The sequence below is a fragment of the Canis aureus genome, chromosome 24 (assembly GCF_053574225.1).
Source record: "Canis aureus isolate CA01 chromosome 24, VMU_Caureus_v.1.0, whole genome shotgun sequence".
Classification (NCBI taxonomy): domain Eukaryota; kingdom Metazoa; phylum Chordata; class Mammalia; order Carnivora; family Canidae; genus Canis; species Canis aureus.
The window spans coordinates 14,012,283-14,032,783 of record NC_135634.1 but is presented as its reverse complement, the minus strand read 5'-3'; the positions used below and the strand labels follow the sequence as shown (position 1 = coordinate 14,032,783).

The window sequence follows — 20,501 nt, the reverse complement described above, 5'->3', positions numbered from 1 at the left end:
CTTAAATTATGCCATTTATGAACTGTGTGACCTTGGACAAATAAAATTTCCTGGCCTTTTCACCTGTAAAATGAGACTAGCCAAGCCTTGCTTGTAGTTGTTATAGGAATAGACATGATAAGTCCTAGCACCTGACTTATAGTAGGAGCTCAATCAGTATTGTGCATTGTTTTGAAACAACAGGTATATCAAGAATGATTAAGAATGATTAAGAAAGCTACATCTAAGGCTTTCAGGGGCATCTGGGTGGCTTGGTCTGTTAAGCTTCTGCCTTTGGCTCAGGTCATGATTCCAGGGTCCTGGGATTGAGCCCGTATCAGGTTCTGTGCTCAACAAGGAGCCTGCTTCTCCCTCTCCCTCTCCCCTCTGCTCATGTTCTCTCTTGCTTGCTCTCTCTCAAGTAAATGAATAGCATCTTTAAAAAAAAACACAGACTTTCAGATCCCAGCCTAGCCACTGACTTTGGGTAACCTTGAGTAAAGTAATTCAGATGTTCTCAGTTTTCTCATTTGTAGAAGTGATGATGGCAAGTGTGAGGTGGTAGCAAGGATTAAATGAGAGGACGTACGCTAAGGCACAGTGGCTAGCATGCCATAGTGCTTAACAGATGTTACCACTTTTTATCATTTTTATTATCATTATCATCAAAATTATTAGTAGTGTTCATAGTATGCAGTAAGCATTTACTAAGTGGTGGTGGTGGTGCTGGTGATAACTAATAATAAGAGTTTGTTGGGTGTTTACTATGCCAGCTTTTTTACTAAGCATGAAACTTACATTATTTCCTTTGATCATTATGGGAACTCTGTGAGTAAGGGTTATTGTCATATCAGAGATGCTCAGAGAAGAACTTTCACATATTTACCTGTTGAGCTGGGGGTAGACCCAGGATACAGTCTCAGATCTGACAACCAAGACTGCTCTGTTGCCTGCCTGTGGATCCCATCAAGTGGTATTGTCAGTTTCTTTGCAGAAAGACAACTTGGAAAATCATATACCACCTCCCTGCTTAATTCTAACCATATTGCCAACTTACGGATCTCAGTGTGGAAAGGACACTGAAAACTCGACCACTTAGAGTTATTTACCTACTGAAAGACGAAAGATCTTACTGAACTAGTAAGGTTCCCAGAGCTTGCTCCTACCCATCAGGAGTCAAATCTTAACTCTTTGCTTTGGTTAAGGAGAAGTCCAGTCTACCAAACCATGAAATTCTTGTCTGCCTGGGTAGTAAGTCTCTTCCAGGAAACTAAACAAGGTAATCAAGGACAGACATCTCTGGAGGTTGATGTTTGTTCTGGCATCTCTTTCTCCCTATCCAGATGGGAAGAGTGTATCCCTTTTGGCTCAAGAATGTATTTGCACACTAAGGTCATGGCATCCTTAGAATGAAGCAGAGCAGTGCTCGGCCTTTTGCTTCTGAAACCAAAAAATTGCTCTGCTTCTTTGTTTCTTGATGTTACCATTATGGTTGGTTTTTGTAGGTGATTCCAAAAAGTATTTCTGACTATAATTTCATGTGTCCACTCTTCTTAAAATGTTATTTTGCTAGAGTTGGCAGAATTTGGAATTATATGAATATACTTTAAAAGAGGAAGGTAATAAATTATGGTAAATCAGTTATCATATTTGTCTTTATATGAGCGAGAGGTGCAGGAATGGGAGTAACAATATAACAGACCAAAATCACGGGACTCTTATACTCACATTGTTCTTTCCCTTTGTGCTCTTTTTAGAACTGAGAATACATTCTTCTTACATTTCTATAATTATAAACCTATTTTTTTATAAACCTATTTTGTATGTAATTTGTAGCAGAAAATAAGATTCATTAAAGGGCATAAAAATATTTAACGCCAAAGCAAATGATTCTGCAGTACCTTTCCTTGTCCTGTTCATTTTTATCCTTTAGTGACACGTGTGTTGGGAGGTTTCTGTTGAAGAAACTAGCATGTAAGTTAGCTTTGAATTTCTTAGGGTATGTATCATTAAGTTAATGTATAAACATCTCAACCGAATTAATTACTACTTATCAGGTAGTTACAAAACAGCTTAAAGGGAGGATTACTGCTGTAGAGAAACAAAGAACTGCACAGCAGAGTCATGAGACTCAGCTTAGTATTGTTTACTGGCACTACTTCTGACCATCCTAAAGAAGACTGGTATTAAAAGATTTGGGGTTTTTTTGTCATTTTCATTCTAAAACTAGTACATGGCACAAGACTTTTAAATTCTCACTGTCTTGAAATAAATGACATTTCAAACCTACGCCTTGCTTAGCTTGAGGTAGAGCCAACTTGTAAAAACACCTGACTCTCATTTCTCCTTCCTTCTTCTTCCCCAGCGTTCCAATCCACATGCTGCCTATCCCAACCCTGGACCAAGCACATCACAGCCACAAAGCAGCATGGGATACTCAACTACCTCCCAGCAGCCTCCACAGTACTCACATCAGACACACCGGTACTGAGCTGCGCTGGACTGTTGTCAATGCACTGTTGCTAGCGCTGCAGGACTCTGACGGTGCAGCTCTCTGCGGGAACCTGGGATGGGCCATGGGAATGTACTGTACACCCACATCCTCAAACTGTCCAGTAGCCAAGTTCCACCACTTTTCACAGATCGGGGTAGTGGCTTCCAAGTTGTACCTATTTTGGAGTTAGACTTGAAAGAAAGTGCTAGCACAGTTTGTGTTGTGGATTTGCTACTTCCATAGTTTACTTGACATGGTTCAGACTGACCAATGCATTTTTTTCAGTGACAGTCTGTAGCAGTTGAAGCTGTGAAATGTGCTAGGGGCGAGCATTTTGTCGTTGTATGTGGTGAATTCTTTCAGTGTAACAACATTATCTGACCAATAGTACACACACACACAAAAGTTTAACTGGTACTTGAAATATACAGTATATGTTAACTCAACAGAATAATCAAGACTCAAAATGAGATTATTTTGGTACATCCTTCATTTTAGTGTCTTATCAGTGGGTTGATTCATTTTCTACATTAATCAGTGTTTTTCGACCAAGACTATTGCTTGGGTTTTTTTGAAAGTATAAAAGCCACATAGTTTTTCCAGAAAGGTTTCAAAACTCCCAAAGATTAATTTCCAACTTATAAGTTTGTTTTTATTTTCAATCTATGACTTGACTGGTATTAAAGCTGCTATTTGATAGTAATTAAATATGTTGTCATTGATATAAACCTGTTTGGTTCAGCAAACAAACTGAAATGATTGTCATAGACAGTGTTTTATTTTTCCTGTTGGTGTTGCTGATTAGTGAGCATGCTTTAAGACGAAAAAAGCATGAATGATAACTTCCTCTGAAAGGTGCGGCATCCAATTCAGATATTTTGTCCTGATTTTAAAGCTGGTTGGTGTAGTGCTATTAAAATTTTGTTCAGTTAATTTTCTTTTTTAAAACTTGTTCGCACGTTGTTTAGGGTGCCCTTACTTCAGCAAAGGAGAAAGAGTAGGAGAGCCTTAGAATTTTTGAGGAAAAAAAAAAAAAACCTATAACATACAATGTACTGTATCAAACTATTTTACATGAATGACACAAGTATTCTGAATTTAAAAAAAATTGAACATTGTTAAAAACAAGGTGTTATGTAATAAATTTATTTTTCATAAATCAAAATATGGAGTCAGCTCTATTTTTATATACACAAACGTGTTTTATTTTAAAGCATGTCTTACCAAGTGGCCTCTAAGTAAATCTCTTCAGTTGTTTTCCTTAATAATGTCTATATTTTCTGCCTCCATAGTAGAGTGGAGTAATGAGTTACATGATTTAGATATGGATTCTTTTCTCTCTTGCACTTAGTTCTATAGTAGATGTGGAATAGGCACCTTTCTAATTGAAAGAGTTATGATGAACCTTCCATTTCGAGAATAAGGCCTAATTCTGTGTTATACTGAGAACAGTTTGTTTTAGCCCAAATAATTACTTTTCCTCCCTCCTTCAGCGTAAGACACAGAAGATTAAAAAAAAAAGCTAACATAGTTTTTTTCTTAAAAATTCAACTCATTCATATAAAAACATTCTAAAACATTTGAAGCACAGAAGAGTTCCAGTCCTGATAAGTCTGACTATAGCAGCAAGGATAATTTAGGAGCTGAATATGCATTTCCACGTTGTCTTCCCACTGCAGCTCCTCCACACAGCACATAGATCTGATCTTAGAGCTTCGTTCTCAGCACAGTCAGGAGCTCCCCTCTGATCACAGACTGAGTCACAGTCTCATTTTTGCCAGTCTTACCCTAACCATGTCTTCTCGTTTCCCTTCACTCAAATTGTCTTCTGTTTTTCCTCCCTGCCTTTGATACAGTGGCTTCCAACCTTAGTGGGCATGAAAATCATCTGCGGTTTGTGGCCTCTGGGTCTAGTCCCAGAGGTTGGGTCAGGGGAATAGGGAGGGACATGGAATCTTCATTTTTATTTTTATTTTCTTATTTTTTAAATTTTTTTATTGGAGTTCAGTTTGCCAAAATATAGCATAACACCCAGTGCTCATCCCGTCAAGTGCCCCCCTCAGTGCCCATCACCCAGTCACCCCAACCCCTCCACCCACCTCCCTTTCCACTACCCCTTGTTCGTTTCCCAGAGTTAGGAGTCTCATGCTATGTCACCCTCTGATATTTCCCACTCATTTTCTCTCCTTTCACCTTTAATCCCTTTCATTATTTTTTATATTCCCCAAATGGATGAAACCATATAATGATTGTCCTTCTCTGACTGACATACTTCACTCAGCATAATACCCTCCAGTTCCATCCACGTTGAAGCAAATGGTGGGTATTTGTCATTTCTAATGGCTGAGTAATATTCCATTGTATACTTAGACCACAGCTTCTTTATCCATTCATCTTTCTATGGGCACTGAGGCTCCTTCCACAATTTGGCTATTGTGGACATTGCTGCTATAAACATTGGGGTGAGGTGTCTCAGTCTTTCACTGCATCTATATCTTTGGGGTAAATCCCCAGCAGTGGGTTGTAGGGCAGATCTATTTTTAACTCTTTGAGGAACCTCCACACAGTTTTCCAGAGTGGCTGCACCAGTTCACATTCCCACCAACAGTCCAAGAGGGTTCCCCTTTCTCCACATCCTCTCCAACATTTGTTGTTTCCCGTCTTGTTAATTTTCCCCATTCTCACTGGTGTGAGGTGGTATCTCATTGTGGTTTTGATTTGTATTTCCCTGATGGCAAGTGATGCAGAGCATTTTCTCATGTGCGTGTTGGCCATGTCTATGTCTTCCTCTGTGAGATTTCTCTTCATGTCTTTTGCCCATTTCATGATTGGATTGTTTGTTTCTTTGCTGTTGAATTTAATAAGTGCTTTATAGATCTTAGATACTAGCCCTTTATCTTATAGGTCATTTGCAAATATCTTCTCCCATTCTGTAGGTTGTCTTTTAGTTTTGTTGACTGTTTCTTTTGCTGTGCAGAAGATTTTTATCTTAAGTCCCAATAATTCATTTTTGCTTGTTTCCCTTGCCTTCAAAGATATATCTTGCAAGAAGTTTCTGTGGCCAAGTTGAAAAAGAGTGTTGCCTGTGTTCTCCTCTAGGATTTTGATGGATTCTTGTCTCACATTTAGATCTTTCATCCATTTTGTGTTTATCTTTGTGTCTGGTGTAAGATAATGGTCTAGTTTCATTCTTTTGCACGTGGCTGTCCAATTTTCCCAGCACCATTTATTGAAGAGACTGTCCTTTTTCCAGTGGATAGTCTTTCCTGCTTTGTCAAATATTAGTTGACCATAGAGTTGAGGGCACATTTCTGGATTCTCTATTCTGTTCCATTGATCTATGTGTCTGTTTTTGTGCCAGTACCACACTGTCTTAATGATCACAGTTTTGTAGTACAACTTGAAATCCAGCATTGTGATGCCCCGGCTCTGGTTTTCTTTTTCAATTGGAATCTTCATTTTTAACAAACTCCTTAGTTGATGCAGTAGCCTGAGGAACACACAGTAAGAAGAGCACCTTCAAGCTGCTCTAAAGATTGAGCAGACAGTAGCAGTTCAGTCAGTGGCTTGGAGAGACGGCTGCCCTGTTGACAACCCACCTTCTCCTGCATAAATTTTTAAAAGCAGAGCCCATTACAAGTTCCACTGTAACTGCTGGAAACTCCAAGGGCTCAGTTCTCAGATTTTTAAATTTCTTTATCAACCCCCATTCTTGGAGTGATCCTGGACGGTCTTGAGGAGTTCAACTTGTTGGTGACCATCAAATTTACATATTGAGCCTATTTCATATATAATTCCAGATTCACATATTTAATTGCATCTCTGACACATAAATAACATAACCCAGACACACACCAACCATCATCCTCTAGGACTTGCCTTGGCTTTATTTCTCTACATTGCACCTGTCACCTGTTTGACTATTTTCTGTGTCTTCCCTGTAGAATGGAAGCTTCCTGTTCCATCTCAGCCTCTCCTCTTTCCACTTGCCCCCAGGTGATCTCACTCAGGCTTGGGACTTGGGGAGGCTGATGGTTCCCAGATTTCCTATCCAGAATTACCTGCTGTATCTGACTCATTATACAGATTGTCTCTAGACTGAAGATACCTAAAGTGGACTCCTTGCTCTACCATCACCCTGCTCCTTTTACAGACTTCATTGTCTCGGTGACTAGGAACCCTTATATCCTAGTCATCCAGGCCACACAGAATCTTGGCATCGTCCTCTCACACACATATCCATTCCATATGTAAATCTTGGGTGCTTTCCCTTTTTAGCTCCAGCCCAACTGCCCTCACCACCTTTACTGTGCCACCCTACACCAAACCACAGCTACCTCTTCCCTGGCCTGTCACAAACTTCCTGCTTGTTTTTACCCTAAACTCTCTCAGCCTCCTAGACACAGACTCAGCAGCCCAAGTGACACCGAACACAGGTCATGGCACTTCTCCAGGGCTTCTGGCTTAGTGTGAAAGCCAGGCAAATCTGCGTATCGTAGCCTCTCATTTCTTATGACTCTTATGTCACCATTCATGTGCTTCACTCCAGAGGCTCTGCTGGCCTTCACTGATCCTTGAGCCTGCCAAGTACGTCTTGTCTCACAGCCCTGAGGCTCATTCTGTCTGCATTTGTCTCCTGCTCTCCTCAGCTAGTTCTGGGTTCACTCCCTCACTTCTTCAGGCCTGCTCAGGTCTTCTTAGACTTTTCCTTTCCACTCTGAGATAGTATCCTGTTCCCTACCTCCCACCCCAACTATATCCCTTATCCCCTCTACCCTGCTTCACTTTCCCCTCCTAATATTGAGCACCACTAACTTACACTTGCTTGCTGTTTCTCCCCACCCTACCAGAAGATAAACTCAACAATGGCAGCCTTTCTTCCTTGAGATGTAATCAACATGTAACATTGTGTCTGTTAATGGATAAGAGGTGTTGATTGGATAGTGTAGGTATTGCAACATGATTACCACCCCAGTTACCTAACACCTCTAGGCAGGCTTTTTATGTACTATAATAATCCCAGCAACTGGAAGAGTGCCTTGCACACAATAGTGTTTATAAATATTTACTGAGTGAATGAGTAATTAAGTGACTTTGTATTTGGATGACAAATAGTATCTCACACCCAGCATATTCGAAAGAGAACTTCTAATCTTTACTCCTAGCCATCATCTAGCTTCCTAACTGGTTCCTGGGTCTCTCACGCTTCTACTCACACCATTCTGTAGCCTGCCTTCCACATAGCAGTGATCCTTTCTCTTCAGAACAGTGATCACTACTTGACATTTTTATACATACATGCTTTTTTGTATTTGTTTATTGTCTGTCTTCTCCATGGAGTAAGGACTTTGTTGTCCTTTTAAAGAATAAACTAGAATGTTCATTGTACATGCCCCTAATCCTTCAATGGCTTCCTGTCACACTTAGAATAAAGTCAGAATTTCTCAACATTGCCTAAAATATTCCAGTTTGTTAGCTTCCTCTCCGATCTCATTTCCTTTCTCTCTCCCACCGATGACTCTAGTCCAATTATTTTAGACTCTTTGATTTCTCTCGCTATGGCTTCACTTAGAATTATACCCTCCATGTTGTTGAAATGGCAAGATTACATTGTGACTGAGTAATATCCATTTTGTATGTACATCTTGGCATTTATCCATTCAACTATCCATGGACACTTGGGCTGCTTCCATAGTTTGGCTATTGTAAATAATGCTGCAGTAAAGTGTATGTGTCTTTTCAAATTAATGTTTTCGTATTCTCTGTGTAAAATACCCAGTAGTAGAATTGCTGAATCATATGGTAATTATATTTTTAACTTTTTGAGGAATCTCCATATTGTTTTCCACAGTGGCTACACCAGTTTGCATTCCCACCAACAGTGCATGAGGCTTCCTTTTTCTCCACATCCTTGCCAACACTTGTTTCTTGTATTTTTTATTTCAGCCATTCTGACAGGTGTAAGGTCATATCCCATTGTGGTTTTGTTTTGCATTTCCCTGATGATGAGTGATGTCTAGCACATTTTCATGTGTGTTTGTGTTGGCCATCTGGATGTCTTCTTTGGAGAAATAGCTATTCATGTCTTTGCCCATTTTTAAATTCGGTTGTTTTGGGGGTATTGAGTTGTAATTGTTCTTTATATATTTTGGACACTAGTCCTTTATTGGGTATGTCATTTACAAATATTTTTCCCATTCTTTAGGTTATCTTTAGTTTTGCTGATTGTTTCCTTTTTATTTTGATGTAGTCCAAATAGTTCATTTTTGTTTTTGTATCCATTGCCTCAGGAGACAGATCTAGAAAAATGTTAAAAATGTTTCTATGGCTCATGTCAGAAAATACAGCCTATGTTCTCTTCTAGGACTTTTATGGTTTCACGTCTCACATTTAGGTCTTATATCCGTTTTGAGTTTATTTTTGTGTATAGTATAAGAAAGTGGTCCAGTTTCATTCTTTTACATATGGCTGTCCAGTTTTCCCAACATCATTTGTTAGAGAGACTACCTTTTCTCATTGCATATTCTTGCCTCCTTCGTTAAAGATTAATTGACCATATAAGCATGGGTTTATTTCTGAGGTCTCTTTTCTGTCCCATTGAACACTGTGTCTATTTTTGTGCTAGTACCATACCGTCTTAATTAGGATAGCTTTGTAATGTATCTTGAGATCTGGGATTGTGATACCATTAACTTTGTTCTTTTTCAAGATTACTTTGGCTATTTAGGGTCTTCTGTGGTTCCATACAAAGTTTAGGGTTGAGTTCTGTAAAAAATGCTGTCCATGTTTTGATGGGAATTACATTAAATCTGTAGCTTGCTTTGATTAGTATGGACATTTATAACAATATTGGGTCTTTTGGTACATGAGCATGAAATATCTTTCCATTTGTTTGTGTCTTCTTCAATTTCTTTCATCAGTGTCTTATAGTTTTTGGAGTACTTGGTTAAATTTGTTCCTAGTATTTTCTTCTTTTTGATGCAAATGTAAATGGGATTGTATTATGTTGAGGTATGTTCTCTCTAAACCTACTCTGTTGAAAGTTTTTACCATGAAAGGATGTTGTACTTTCTCAAACACTTTTTCTGCATGTTGAAATGATCATACAGCTTTTATCCTTTTTTTAGTTAATGTAATGTATCCCATTGATCGATATGCAAATATTGAACCGCCCTTGCATTCCAAGAGTAAATCCCACTTGATTGTGGCAAATGATTTTTTTAATGTATTGCTGGATTCAGTTTCCTAATATTTTGTTGAAGACTTTTGCATCTATCTTCATCAGAGATATTGGCCTGTAGTTCTCTCTCTAGCTCTTTCTTTCTATCGCTCTCTGTCTCTGTAGTGTCTACTTGGTTTTGATAACAGGTTAAAGCTGGAGTCATAGAATGAATTTGGAAGCTTTTCTTCCTCCTTTATTTTTTGGAATAGTTTGAGAAACATAGGTATTAACTCTTCCTTAAATGTTTGGTAGAATTCACCTGTGAAATTGTCTTGGTCCTGGACTTTTATTTCTTGAGAGTTTTTTTTTATTACTAATTCAGTTTTATTGCTGATAGTCCCTCAAATTTTCTGTTTTTCCCTGGTTTCAGGAGGTTATATGTTTTTCCAGGAGGATAGGTGATAGATATCAATAAACTTTTTTTTTTAATTTTTATTTATTTATGATAGTCACACAGATTGAGAGAGAGAGAGGCAGAGACACAGGCAGAGGGAGAAGCAGGCTCCATGCTCTGGGAGCCCGACGTGGGATTCGATCCCGGGTCTCCAGGATCGCGCCCTGGGCCAAAGGCAGGCGCCAAACCGCTGTGCCACCCAGGGATCCCGATATCAATAAACTTTTTTTTATGGAAAAGCAAAAGAACTAGGATAAGGGAGTACCTAAAAGATGCATAACCTACAGTAATCAAGACATTGTGGTATTGGAAAAAAATGGGGATATAAATCAATAGAATACAGTAAGTCCAGAAAGATACTGATACATATAAAGGCAATTGATTGTCCACAGAACTGTGAAAGCATTTTAGCAGAGAAAGGATAGTCTTTTCAGCAAATGATGCTGGAGCAATTTGATATCCTTATGCAAAAACCAACTGAACAAAGCTTCTGTTCAGACTTTGCACTCCTACAGAAATTAACTCAAAATGGATCATAAACTTAAATCTAAAACTAAAATCTTACGGGCAGCCCGGCTGGCTCAGCGGTTTAGCACCACCTTCGGCTCAGGGCCTGATCCTAGAGACCCGGGATCAAGTCCCACGTCAGGCTCCCTGCATGGAGCCTGCTTCTCCCTCTGCCTGTGTCTCTGCCTCTCTCTCTCTCTGTGTGTGTCTTTCATTAATAAATAAATAAAATCTTTCAATAAATAAATAAGCAAACTTATAAAACCTGCCAAATAAAATAGGAAAAACCTTATGACCTTGTGTTAGGCAAAAAATTCTTAGATATAATATCAAAAACATGATGCAGAAAAAGAAAAAAATTGGTAAGTTGGACTTTATCACAATTAAGAACTTCTGCTCTTCAATGGACTATTTAGAGAATGGGACAAACATTGACTGGGAGAAGATACTCAAGTCACATGAAAACTTGAATCTAGAAACACAAAGAACCCTTCAAACTCAAAAGGTTTGGACAAACATTTCACCAAAGAAGATAAACGGATAGCAGATGAGCTCATGTAAAGATGCTCCACATCATTGCTAATTAGAGAAATGCAGATTAAAGCCACAATGAGATACTACTGTGTACCTTTAAAATGGTTAAAATTAAAAATAACTGAGCACCAAATGCCAGTGAAGATGTGCAGTAACTAGAACTCTCACATTGCTAGTGGGAATGCAAAATGACAGTCATTTTGGAAAAGACTAAAAGTTTCTTTTAAAGAAACATAACTTGTCATATAATTCAGCCATCCCAAGTGAAGCAAGAACATGTTCACACAGAAATCTGTACACAAATCTTTACTAGGGCTTTATTTATAATGGTTAAAAGCCGGAAACCTATCCATACATTCTCCAAATGGTGAACGGATACAGTGAAATAGGAAGTGCATTACTGATAGACGTAACATGAATGATTCACAGTTCCCTATGCTAAATGAAAGAAGTCAAGCTCAGACTCCATATTGTGTGATCTCATTTATATGACATTCTGGTAAAGGCAAACTTAGAACAGAAAACATCACTAGTTGCCAGGGGCAGGAGGGAGGAGTGGGATCGACTGAAACATGTAGGTATTTTTGTCATAGCTGCACAAATGTATGTGTCAAAACTTGCAGAATTCTTCAGGTGAATTTTAGTGATTTTAAACACTATCATAGTAAAAAAAAAAAAAAAAAAAAAAAAAAACAGAAGGGGGACCGAAGGACCAACAACACCTAGTGTTGGCTAGGACAGGGAACAACTGGAACTGTCATACATTACTGGTAGGAGTATAATGTAGAACAGCCACTTTGGAAAACAATTTGACAGTTCCTTATAAAGTTTAACATGTATTTCCCATTGGACCTTGCAGTTGTGCTCTTGTGTATTTACCCAAGAGAAATGAAAACATGTCCACACAATATTCAGATCACCTTTATTTATTACTGCACCAAAACGGATGTCTACCAACAGATGAATAGGTAAACAAATTATAGTACATCCATGCAGTGAGATATGTTACTCAGCAGAAATAACGGATGTTCAGTAGAATCTTGATTGTAGTGATGGTTGTTACATGGGTATGTGTATACATTTTTCAAAATTCATGGAACTGCACACTTTACATTGGCAATTTGTATTGTATGTAAATGATGCCTTAAAGTCAGTTTGTTTAAAATCTAATAATTCATCAAGCATTTAGCGCATGCCTAGCATGTAGGCATTCATTAAAGTTAGCTATTATTAGCGTTCTCTCCATATGGAGATGAAATTGTTCGGAAGACTTACAATATGACCTAGTTCTAGCAGGTAGGTTGAACTTTCTGGGTCATTTCATGACCAGATGTTTCATAGCCTTTCATGAATCAACTTAGAGCAATTAAATGAGCGCAAGCAGAATGCTAGACATAGTAACTACAGGGCTGAAATATTTCAAGGTACTCTCTGACTTCAATAGCCTTCTTCATTAAGTATTTTCTTTAAGATTTTATTTATTTATTTATGAGAGACACCGAGAGAGAGAGAGGCAGAGACAGGCAGAGGTAGAAGCAGGCTTCATGCAGGCTTCATCATGAGCCTGATGTGGGACTCGATCCCGGGACTCCAGGATCACGCCCTGTGCTGAAGGCAGGAGCTAAAACGTTGAGCCACCCAGGGATCCCAGTTTTTTCTTTTTAAATTCTATAAACGTTAGGGGCTCCTGCCTTTCAAAAATGTCACCGAACAATTAATTCTCCTCAAAATACTCATCTCACCTAGGGACAGCTATGAATTTTCTCATAATTTGAATGGGTTTTGAGAGAGCAATAGAACTGAATTCACATTTCCTGAGCATTCAAAGTTGCATAATTAACTTTATTATCTCAGCTGGACCGTAAAGTAACATGGACTGCCTACCACACTGTAGGCACTATGTGAAGCATTTTACACGTTATTATTCCTCACTAAAATTGAGGAAGTTAAGTATTATTTTCCCCATTTTACAAATGAAAAAAAATGAAGTTTGGAGAGATTATGCCCTCTTCAAAGTCAATCAGTTATGTGATAAAGTCAGATTGCTTCAGCTTCCAGGCCCCAGAGAAGGGAGTAAGGCTAGGATTGTCATACATGATGTGAAGTGGCCACTCTGTTCAGAGCACAAAACCTGTCCTGGGCAGCAATAGCCAGAGATGAAATTCATAAGCTTGTGGCTTCCCAGTGAGGACTGTTATTTATAAATATATAAAGTTATATCTTAGGGTGTTTTTTCATTTAAGTTAGAAGTACAAAAACTTTGTATCTTAACCAGTTAACCGATAATATCTGTTGCAAGTGTATTTAACAGTGCTAATGGATATAAAAACTGATGCTGGCTTAATAGAGCCTAAAATCAGGTTGATTCATATGCAGTAGCTGCTTTTCCAGTTGAGTTTCTTCATTGGCAGAAAAGATGCTCTACGTAGCCAAAAATAGGCAACTAACAATTTCCTCTGATTTAATCAGAGGCTCTTACTGTACCAAATTATTACACTGGACTCTTCTTGTGTGCCTTCAAAATCCTCTTGGCCCCATTCTTCCTCCAGTACCACACCATTTTACTCTGAGCTTGTAGTATAAACTGAAGTCAGGAGGGGTGATGCCATTTTTGTCATTCTTTCTCCTTGCTATTTGGAGTCTTCTATGGTTCCATACACATTTCAGGATTGTCTTCTCTATCTCTGTGAAAAATGCCACTGGAATCTTGATTAGGGATTGCATTAAATCTGTAGATTTCTGAGGTAGAATGGACATTTTAACAATATTTATTCTTCCATTTAACCAACATGGGATATCTTTCTATTTATTTTTGTCATCCTCCGTTTCCTTCATCAGTATTATAGTTTTCAGTGTATAGGTCTTTTACTTCCTTGGTTAGATTTATTCCTGGGTATTTCATTCCCTTTCATGCAATTGTAAATGAGATTGCTTTTTAAATTTCTTAACCTGGGACACCTTGGTGGCTCAGTGGTTGAGTGTCTGCCTTCGGCTCTGGTCATGATCCTGGGGTCCTGGCATCGGGCTCCCTGCAGGGAGCCTGTTTCTCCGTCTGCCTGTGTCTCTGCCTCTCTCTGTGTGTCTTTCATGAGTAAATAAATAAAATCTTCAATAAATAAATTTCTCAACCTGTTAAGTTTTTTTGTTTGTTTGTTTTGTTTTTGATGCTGGATACTGTGAATTTTGCTTTGTTGGTAGGTAGAACTTGTCATGTTTATTTAATGTTGGATTTTGTTTTGGCATACTGTGAAATAAACTGGATCCTTTTGATGCTTGCTTTTAAGCATATATGTCCAGTCCAGAACTGCCTAGGGCTAATTAAGTAGTGATACTAAAGAAATGTCCTTCTGAAAATACTGCCAGGTGCCCCACCTAACTGCTCTGATTGGTAGGAACATAGGTTATTCTCAGTGCCATGTGAGCTCCACAAAGTGGTTTTCTCTGACCTCAGGTAATCCATGCACAGATCACTACTGAGCAAGATTTGGAGGGACTCCTCTATAGATCTCCCAGGCTCCCTCTCTTTCCATTCAGTCCCTCATTCTAATACATTGCCCTTAAATTCTAGCCACTTTAGCGTCTGTCTAGTGCAGCTTCTATCTGCTCAACACACCAAGACCAGTGGACTTTATCTGGATTCCCCTTTCTTGTGTTGGAAACTGCTTTCAAGCAGTAAGTCCATGCAAGAGTAGAACTCACTTTGTTTCTCAAGGATCACAGTACATACCGTGCTGCCTATTTTCTGATGTATGAAAACCAATTTTTGGATATATTTGGTCCAATTTTCAAATTGTTTAAGGAGGAAAAGTAAATCTGGTCCTATTTTCCTATTGTGGCCAAAAGCAGAAGTCACAGCTAGATACAGTTTGTTAGGTGGGTAAAACATAAAGCAGCTTCATAAGATTTATTAGCATTGTGATATAAGTGAGTTTGATATTGATAAGACAGTCAATATATTTTCCTAAAACTTAGGTATATGTCCAAACATCTGGTTTGGCAGTCTGGTATATAATGTGATCCTCTGGTTTCCCAATGAGAAGATTAAGAAAAAAAAAAAGTTTAGTGGCACCTGGGTGGCTCTGTCAGCTGAGGTCATCATGTCTCAGGGTAGTCCAATTGAGCCCTACGTCGGAGTCTGCACTGGGCATGGAGCTTGCTTGATTCTCCCTTTCCTTCTGCCCCCACACCTCCTGCTCATGAGCTCTCTCTAAAATAAAATAAAGATCAATTTAGTCACAAACATTTAAAATGACACATTAGATAAACTAATATTTTAGAATACTGCCTTTCTCACTCGTATGAAATAATTTTATTCATTCTGTTGTATGCATTTTTTACTTTACTAATTTTGTCATTACCATAATCTCTTTCTAAGGTATCTAAAATATCATTTTCATGTCGTTGAAATTGTATGAGTTTTTTTTCCCTTTTTTTGCTGAAGTTGTTATCAGCATTTTTCTCCTTATGTATATCAATCTCACTGGAAATTTTACCTAAGGTACAAGTATTTGTTCACATTATAGGAAATGGCTTATCCTGTGCTTATTTTTCTTTATTTGTTAACTTGTTTTCATTTAGTATCACCACATGCAAAACTCTTACTTTGTGGCTTTTTTTTTTTTTTTTTTTTTTTTTTTTTTTTTTTTACTTTGTGGCTTTTGTAAGTGACTTTTGTAAGGCTTGTTGACCATACATCCAACAATTATAATTGGGTGTATCATACCACCAAAGATAATTACTTAATGCTAAACCTGGTCAATTTCTTTGTCTCTGTTTTTAAAAATCCATTTCATCACATGATCTCTGTAATCATCCAAGATTAACATTTTAAGATCATTTTAGACTAGAGTTGCAAGATAACATACAGGTGTCCACTTACATTTGAATTTCAGATAAATGGTAAATAAATTTTAGCATAAAATGCCACAAATATTTTATGGAACATACTTATATTACAAAAAAAGGTATTTATCTGAAATTCATATTTAACTGGGAATACATTCTTTTTATGGCTGAGTAATACTCCATTGTATATATATACCACATCTTCAACCATTCATCTGTTGATGATACAACCTATTTTAGATCCATGTCTTCCTCAGATAATCTTTATAAGATATTGCTTATCAGATTCCTTCTCTTTTGAGTGATAATATTGAAAGACAATCTAACTTTATATCTGGGCATAGCAGTAATTTTCACCATTTTCTTCTAAGTAGTAACACCATAAGCACTCCTGACTATATTTCCAAGTATCTTCCCTTGGTTGGAGCAGGGGAGGGGTTGTTGATTCAGAGAACCAAATATTGGAAGACTGTGTTCACCAATTTTCTGAGTATGCCACCAGAACCCACATTACTAATTAAAGTAATTATGATATTCATTAAATGGGTTTGGGCTAGATGCGTATATTCATTTTTCTTTTCACATTCTTGGACTTATTTTCTCTGAGTTTTTCGGCATCCCAGCATTTTTCAGAGATAAATGTTATCTTTATTACTACCATCCTGACCCCCCAGATTGTAGGTAACGCCTAAGCCACACATGCTTGTGAGGCAATTTACATGGCAAACGGTTGTATCTACAAAGAAATCTATGATTAAAGAATTCCTTTGATCAAATCGACTGTTTAAAAAAATACAGGAGTCTCGAGGAGTGAATTTCTTCATAAAACTAAATGTGTTTTCTTCATTGGTTTTTAGCATAGTAACAATAATGCTTTCATTTTCCCCTGCTGTATTATTTAGAAAGGGTAATTCAATTTAGCTCAGTACTATGGAATCCTGGTGGGGTGTCAGATCTTTAATAACTTAACTTGTTCTGTCACTTTATTAAATTAGAGGGGAAAATAACGGTTGCTACTTTGGATCCTATTTTAGAATCTATGAAAAAGTGTTAAGTTCCTTTGTGGCTCCTGGATATCCTCAGTTAATATCAAATTGTACCCAGCTTGAAGCATTTCCTATGATTCAGAAAAGCATTTCTGTTCTGTCCCCAAGGATACAAATTGGAAATAAAGTGATAAAAACTTGGAAGTAACCCAATAAAGCATCCCTAGGAGGCAGGAGGATCTTACATTAAGCCGTTGGTAAGTTTAGAATCCTGCCCAGATGTGCTGAAAATATCCTTTCTGCACAGTGAAAATATCCACTGCCCTCTTTAAGTCAGTGATTTTCCCCTTTCTTTCTTTCTTTTTGACACAGAAAAGCAGCTGCTGCTCTTGTTGGCAGATGACGCCGCTGTTCCAAGGGAAATGAGAGCGCTCTCTGCCTTTGAGGCTGATGTAATGGGGAGGTCAAGAGTGCTTGCTCCAGCAACTCCTTTATACCCTGGCTTAAAAGGAATTTCTCCCAGCACATTCCTATCCCTAAAGAACACCCTTGCTTCCCTTCCAGAACAATGCTTTCTCCACCAGCCAGACCATTGATATGAACCAGAGCTTGACCAGCCCACAACTCAGTTCTGCACCCACGTAAGTTTGTTTTTACAGGAAAAATTTCACGTGTGCTGAGTTGAGCATCCTGAAAGATAATTTTTTTTAAACATTAATTTAACAAATGACGTTCCCTTCAGTTTTGGCTTTTCCCATTCTTAAGGACAGGTGCACCTGGAGCCAAGGTGTTTACAGTATCCTCTCTCATCCAGGAACTACCAAGCCAACTTGAAAAGATGCCCGATGGTCTTTCTTGATTTCTTTCACTGTATTTTATACTGAATGATGATGTGTGGTTTAATCAAACTAAAAATGGGCCATTATCTCCTAGCCTGAGGAACTGGTGGGTTCTGAAGAAGTGTGGAACTGTAGTCTGACCTAAGGTGGGCTCCTGGGGCACATTGGGGCAAATCAGCCTGGTTCTCTGAGTGCTCTTAGACTTGTAAGCATTTAATAAATTTAATAAATTCCATAAAGACAAGGGCTGAGTTCTTAAATATACTAAGCTCTTGCTATATGTCAGCCACCATTTCACCATCTGACTTAATCCTCACGACAGTCTTAGGACCCATACATTATTATTATTCTGATTTTCCAGATGAGGAGGCTAGTACTTAAATGGTTCGCCTCTTGTCCAAGACACACAGCTCTCAGGCAGAGCCAGGATTCTAATTAGGCCCGTCTGCCTCTACAGCTTTGCTCTTTACCTCCACAGTGATTTAGTGAACGGACATTACGTCAATGAAGGGAGGTGAGAAGGGGAGCGGTAATCTTGGGACGAAGCTGATGCTGAGGGGGGCAGAGCAGAGACCATCACAAGTCAGGGTTGGATGTCAACCTACCAGCCTAGAAGTCTGGCCCCCTCTGGATTTTCAAGTTACATAAATAATAAATATCCTCACTCTTTAAGCCATTTTGAGTTGATTTTTTTTTTTCTATTTGCAGTGGAAAGTGCTCATTGATACACTGGATAAGCTAGGTTTGGGATTTTTCACCCACTGGGATTCTTTCTGCTTACTAATTACTTACAGATATGCTTCTTTTCTGTAGGAACATAGTCTTTAATGAAATTTTAATTCATATTTATCATGTACCAGTTGGAACTCAGACGACAATAAATTGGCTTTCTGATTTTTAAAAATGAGTTCACATGTCTTTGTTTTTATCAATTTTCTTTTTTCAACATTTAACTTCTGTGTTTATGTCATGCCCCTAAGAGTTTATGCAAGTATCTGGCTCTCTCATTGAGAAAGAGGTAACATTTATTTCTTGATGGTGCATTGCAAGCATACTCTCTGATCACAAAGCCCTTTATCACTCACTTCCAAGCTAATTTATTTCTTTGAGAGCTGCACAATCCCAGCCTTGTGGGAAGAGAGTCTCCCACATTCGGAGAGCAATGGCTGGTTTAGAAATGCTCTGTCTTTGTCTAAGACGAAGTCTCTTCCGCATCCTTGATTATGTCTAAATGATGCTCTTATGCTTAAACAGAGTCCACTTTCTCAGTCTACCAGGAAGCACTGATTTGTTTACCAGCCCCAGGGATGGGAGGAAGCAGCAGTCTGCAGGGCAATCGCACAGCCAGGTGAGCACCACTGAGCTCTAGCTTGGAAGAAAGTGATTTTAAAGGCTGTGAGGATTTGGTGTCATGCCAACCTATTTACTAAGGAATCTGCACAGCCTGCCTGGGAAATTAGATGGGCAGGCAAGGATTCAGAATGCTCCCAAATGGGGACATTGAGGTAGCTATAATTGTCCCCAGCTGGGGCAGGAGGGACAACAATCATGAGAGAACAGTGCCCAGGGTGTGTGTGACCTGGGTGCCTGCAGGCCTTCACAGCAACCACAGCACCCAGGAGTAGACAGCACGGGGCTCCCATGCCACAGAGGATTACTTCCCTAGTACTTTGGCTTAGATGAACTCACTAGAATGACAGGTACTGCCACCGAACAAGATGACAGGACCTGGTGTGTCAGGGAGGACAAGTAGCCTGGTAGAGTCTTGACTGAGAGAGTTGACCTGGCCCATGGAGTCTTGATATGCCTGCACCACCAGGAACTTAGGAAGGCACTGTCCCCTGAGGTCAGCTGGGGCTCACGCAGGGCCATTGTAGGCACAGCTGTGATACTAGAGTTTAATAGGACTGCTCTTAAAACTTCATTTACTCATTCACTGAGACCTACTGTGTGCCAGCCAGACACTGTGCTAGGTTCCAAGGATTAATGAGAGTAAATGTGTATGTTTGTTGGGTGGATGGATGGGGAAAGGAAAATATAAGTATATTCTTATATTCTAAGTATATTAAACTAGCTTTTTATTCAAAGGAATATTGTTGTAGTTCCTTTCCTAAAATGAGAAAACTTATAATTCAAAGTCATCCTGTTTGTAAACATTGGGGGTTCAAAAAACATCTGAGGAGCTGGGAAGCCTTAGAACAGCTAGACTCAGCTTCTCAGATTCCTTAAAAGGAGCCCTACAGATGTGGGACCAGATCCCACTCAACTCCTGGAGAATGACAGGATGGCACCTTTAACTTCCTGCATCACAAAGTCCTCTTCCTGGCTTGTTCTGCATGAACCTCCCCACTCACTGTGACGTGTCCTGCCATGTCCAATTAAGGTCATGCAGTGGGCCCATACCTCTGTGGATGAAAGAGGGTAAGAATACCCTGGAGGAATTAGACCTTCCTTGGTACAATCATCTGGCAAGAGGCAGGCCTCAAACCAGGACAAGGACAGCGGGCTCTCCTGGAAAGGCCAGGTCTCCAGGTCTCAGAGCTTTACTCACTCAGGTCCGTACACTGGAGCCTACGGGAGCACCAGGCTACCCTGTGCTCCAGGAGCCTCATTTCAGACACTTCAACATCATCTGTCACATACTCAGTCCCAGAGAAAACGGACGAGAGCAGAAGATGTTCATCCCACAACCTTTGCATTG

General features: G+C 39.0%; 1 protein-coding gene across 7 annotated transcripts in view; it reads left to right on the top strand.

Moving 5' to 3' along the window:
• CDK8 (cyclin dependent kinase 8) overlaps positions 1–18,547 on the top strand; it is a 131,110-nt gene extending 112,563 nt beyond the window's left edge. For 5 of the 7 annotated variants that reach the window (XM_077868329.1, XM_077868327.1, XM_077868326.1 and 2 more), the window contains one exon: positions 2,345–3,638. In XM_077868329.1, coding sequence (XP_077724455.1) covers positions 2,345–2,470 — 126 coding nt within the window. In that variant the 3' untranslated portion in view covers positions 2,471–3,638. Of the gene's footprint in view, positions 1–2,344; positions 3,639–17,129; positions 17,219–17,333; positions 17,492–17,525; positions 17,603–18,278 lie in introns of those variants that run through there. The other 2 variants (XR_013362895.1, XM_077868325.1) reach the window with 2 other exon arrangements.
• Positions 18,548–20,501: the final 1,954 nt, after the last annotated feature.